Below are 4,867 nucleotides of genomic sequence, written 5' to 3'. Positions count from 1 at the left end.
CCTGGGGGATAAATGAGAAAAACAGTCTTGCCATTTTTAAAAATCGTTCATCCGAAAATGTTTGGGGGATTAAAAAAAAAAAAGATAAAATTTTTTTGACAAATCTTTCCCCTTTTAAACTTTTCTTAAAACACGAAATATATAAGTAAAAACCCACATGTGGAACTGGTTATACCCTGAATAATACGCGGGTTTTGTTTACACCCTTCCCCGACTATTGTTTTCAAAAAAAAAATATTTGTAATTAAAAAATTTTAAAAGAAAGTCTTAATTTAATAAGCGACAACAATAAAAAAGGAAAACGGTTAATGCTTATTTTGTATTAAATCATCAAATCATCATCATTATCATCACATCATCATCATCATCATTTTCTTCATTTTAAAAATCAAAATTTAAAGGTAAAAAGAAAATAGAATTATGTTTTTTTCGTGTACACAAAAAATAAATTTTATCATAAGGAATCTTATTTTTTTTTATTTTATTTTAAAAAAAACAAACATTCCAATAAAGATTACCCAACCAAGGTGACTCGGGATAAATGAGTAACAGCTCTTGCCACTTTTAAATCGTTCTTACGAAAATGAAGGGTTTAAAAATAGATAAAAGTTTTGACAAACTTTCACCTTTACTTTTCTTCAACACGAATATATAACGTAAAACCACATGGGAAAACTGGTTATACCCCTAAAATTTAATACGCGGGTTGTGTTTACAGCTTCGACTATTGTTTTTTCCACAAATCTTTGAATTGCCCCGGGATACCAAAGGCGGGAACCCCAAAACTACATTATATTCTCCTTTCCTCCCTTTTTTAAAATACACAGTCCCAAAAGTTTTCCGGGCCCAAAACTCGACTCGTGTTAATTGAAAGCAGGCGGGTTGACGAGAATTCGGTTGTTGGGAAGTCTATTTTAGGATAAAACCCCCAAAAAAAATTTGTCTCGCCCTAACGTGTCCTTTTAAAACATCGTTTCGATTTCTACGTTGTTATGATAAAAAAGTCAGTGATCACCTGACGAGTGCGATCAATTTCTATTACACTTCTAATTCGCTGAAAACAGAACACAATGATCGGATCAGTAGTGGGGTCGAGAATTTATTTCTAGTCAAAGGGGGCAACTCGCTTTTTAAGTTCAAATGGGTTTCTAATAGCGATGGGACAGATCAAAAACCAAAAAGGACTAAACCCTGAGAGTAGCATTATTAATTTTTTTTTTCTATTCCTTTCCCGCATCTTTTTAAACCTTTTCCAGCGCTAGCATAAAAAATTTTTTGATAAGCTCTGCATATTTTTACTACTAAATTTTTCGGAGTTTAGGCTTTGGACGGTATCTTTTTTTTCCCTTTCAAGTACAGGGCTAGATAGGACAGATCAAAGGCTGGAAAATTAAAAAGGTTCTTTTTGTAATTTCCATTAAAGCTAGTGCTTTCGATTGGGCCCAAAACGATCTTATGGGGGGGGTTTGCGATAAAAAAAAAAAATTTATCTTGCATTGCACCTTAAATTTTTTTTCCTTTTTTGGAATAAAAAAGGGTTTTTTTATGGAAACGCGTTTAAATGGGGTATTTACAATTCCCGAGTGAAGTGCTTTCTGTGTGACGGGCCCACGGCAGGGTTTAATTTAATTTTTTCCAAACATACAACGAGGCTGTGTAATTCACTCTTAAACCCCTCAGCATGGGTCATGAGTGGAAAGCACTTTAGAGGGGATAAGCCCAACTTTAATCAACTCCAAAATTAGATACCGTTCTGATGCATAAAATCAAATGTTTTTTCCCATCTACCCACTTCTTTATCTTTTAAAACCCAGCTCTTTCGTGCATCGAAGCCAGCTTTGAAACCCCCCTTATTTCTATTTACCCGGGGTTTGTCCTCGTGAAAAAATTCCCATTGTCAGGTGATCCTTTTCGCCCTTTGATCATAATTCAACATTTTTTTTTTCTACAAAACTCCTAAAAAAGGATAAACGTTCTCACTTGACCACCAGAACATCGTTCAAAGTCATATCCATTTGTGAAAACAAGGCATGAAACCAGGTGTTAACAGGGGCAACATTGTATCGGCGGCAAAATTAGTTCCACCCCCGCCTTTATTACTTTAACCCCGTACGGCATAAATGTTTTTGCAAAACCAAGTAGGGTTTCGTCCCCCCGCGACAAAAAAGTAAATCGGATGGTATTCCACAAACAAACCACCTGAAAAGCAGTCTGGGTGACGGGTAATGAGAAACAGATCGACCGCTGTGTACCTTTTCTCGGAATAGGGATGTAACAAAGCCCTGTAATCCCAAAAATGTTTGAGCTACGTTCTTTTTACGTCTCTTCCCCCCTTTTGTCGGTTGGGGCTGAGTAGGTCGTCGTGTTTTTTATGCCCAGTCACCCGTCCCCCGGGGGGCGGGGGGTGGGGCGGCGATGAAGTTGAAATTAAACCACCCACGGCTCGTTGAGTAATCTTTTCCCACTCTCCCCCCGGCCCCTCGTTTTTTAAAGCTTTTTGGTTGAACGAGGTTGCAATATACGTATACTGCTTCGAATCCGACGTTTAGATGTAATGGCCTTTCACTCGACACAGACGTTGGACCGTATAAATAATGATTTGGAATATTCAAGAGATTGCTCAATGTCGAACTCAAGTGCAAAAAAAGTTCCTTCCTTATATAGCCTTATCATTACTCTGCGAGTTGCACGGTCGTAATAAAATTTGATGAAACCCTCGTGCTTCTTTTTTATTTTCCTTCTTATATGAGTCATCATCGTTTTAACCAGTTCATCCGGTGACTCGTATAAACCCGATGGGATGAGTACGGTATCTTGTTCGCTGTCGTTAGTAACTCTAAACTCGAAAAATGCTTCATTCTCAAGGATGTTGTTATACGTGTTACTGAATAATATTTCTGATAAACCGACTTCGTATTCTGTCGATAAATCTAACACTCTGGGTTAGTTTTGTAAAATAATGCCCTTGGAGAATTATTCGGAAATAGCTCATGCTGCTATTAGAAGGTAAGACTAAATAAGACATGATTAAACTCGTTTATTCAGTGTTGGATTTGGAAGAACGTAACCGAGACAACTACTTAGAAGCGCTACCCATAGTCTGTCTGTTTCTCCGTCACGCGTCAAGTTATATAATGATACAGACACAACAATCGACACAATCATCATTTGACACAAAAACACGATCTCCCCTCTAGGGACTCGTTTCCCAAACATAGCCAATAAGATGAATTTCTGTTGGAATTATTACTTTCACTTTCGGATCCTTCCATTTGAAAATTAAAAAACAAAACAAAAAAAAAAAAACAAAAAAACAAAACAAAAAACAAAAAAACAGGAAAAAAAAAACAAGACCAAAAAAAATAACAACAACAAGGATGATAATTAATTGTAAACACGAAGATAAGACTTTGGTATCCAAGAGTTAAATGATGAATCGTAACCGACCCACGTTCACCAAAGTTCTTGTCCGCTTTTACGCTTATCCAAGACGGTCTCAATTCTGTAGATTTCTTTTGCACCAACTTTTTGCAGTTCTTGTTTATAGAAGCTTCCGCACACGCATTCGTTCTGATCGTCTGTAATTTGGTAGGATCTAGGTGTTGTTGAAATGGATTTTGTCACTGTAAAATAACTCTTCGGTCCAAGAGGGTAGGTAGCCTTTTTAAACAGTCGCCTACTTTTACTTATTCTCACACGATCGCCGATCAAAAGTTTTGCACTAGTTTTCTTTTTAGGTCGATCATCCAAATACAATGTGTTCCATACGTCCCCTTGATTTTTCTCTGTTACGTCAACAGGGCGTAACTTGATACTCCTATGATAAGAATGATTATAACTTTTCACTACTTTGGGTAATACGTCTTTGAATCGAGGAGAGTTCTGACGAGTAAACACACGCCACAGTTTTTCTTTGAGAGTCCTATTGAATCGTTCAATTTACCGCAGCTTTAATATCCTCGTTCTCAGTAGTAAAGAAATCAATCCCATTCCGCTTCAGAAATTGCTGAAAGCTTTTTTTGACAATTCGGAGCCTTTTGTCGGTTTGGAAGCCGGATTGTTCTTCGACCAGCTCTAAAATAGTCCTGAAAGCATCTTTTAACGTTTCTCCCGTTTTGTCTTTATAGGAACAGCCCCCCGCAAACTTGCTGAAGACATCGATACACGTCAAAATGTATCTGTACGCGTCATTGTACGATTTCAATTGTTGAACATCAATGAGATCAGCCTGCCATTGATGGTCTATTCCACCTACAAAAATCCGTCGACGCGGGAAATTTGTAAGGGAACGGGTTTATGAAGGGTGTATGGTCTTGATGAGAAAGCCAAGAGCTGACGACAGTTTTTAAAGTTTTCGAAACCCAGTCTTTAACGGTTTAATACCGCCATAAGATCCCGGTTTGATTAGGATTGTAATAGCGAGCGCGTAGTGTTTTATCTCCTATTCATTTGAATGAGACCCAGGCAGATGTTCTCTCCCGGTTTAACAGTTTCTAAATTCCTCGACGGACGTTGTCTAATATACGCCCCCCTGTCAGCATGCCCGATGAGATCCGTGGGACGTTGGATTCCTGCAGAGCACGAGAAAAAATTTTCCCATCCTTCAGGGTTGACAGACTTTCTTTTGCCGGAGTGCGTCATTGACTTGATCAAAAACGTTTGAATTTGGGATGATTATTACCTCGATATTTAATCTCCCCTGGGTTCCATTCAAGCTCTGTGTGTCTTTTGAGAATATCCAATAAATCTCTCCGCTTTCTTTCTCAACGAAATAGGTACGCTCTCAATAATATCTTTTGTTATAAGTGTCGTGTTCTGTTGGGTCATGTGTTCTTATTGATGAGGATTGGTCTTAGTTATCTCTGAT

The 4,867-nt window shown here is 37.9% G+C and overlaps 1 protein-coding gene across 1 annotated transcript; it reads right to left on the bottom strand.

Moving 5' to 3' along the window:
* Positions 1-3,453: 3,453 nt before the first annotated feature.
* Positions 3,454-4,641, bottom strand: LOC144961913 (uncharacterized). Its single transcript, XM_078894939.1, has 3 exons — positions 4,461-4,641; positions 4,146-4,251; positions 3,454-3,817 (listed from the first exon to the last, which is right to left on the bottom strand). The coding sequence occupies exons 1-3, from the start codon at positions 4,639-4,641 to the stop codon at positions 3,454-3,456; spliced, it is 651 nt and encodes a 216-aa protein (XP_078751065.1).
* Positions 4,642-4,867: the final 226 nt, after the last annotated feature.

This window comes from Berghia stephanieae, unplaced genomic scaffold (assembly GCF_034508935.2).
Source record: "Berghia stephanieae isolate SIO BIC M18660-M18661 unplaced genomic scaffold, UCSD_Bste_1.3 scaffold4865, whole genome shotgun sequence".
NCBI lineage: Eukaryota > Metazoa > Mollusca > Gastropoda > Nudibranchia > Aeolidiidae > Berghia > Berghia stephanieae.
This window is presented reverse-complemented; position numbering and strand designations above follow the sequence as displayed.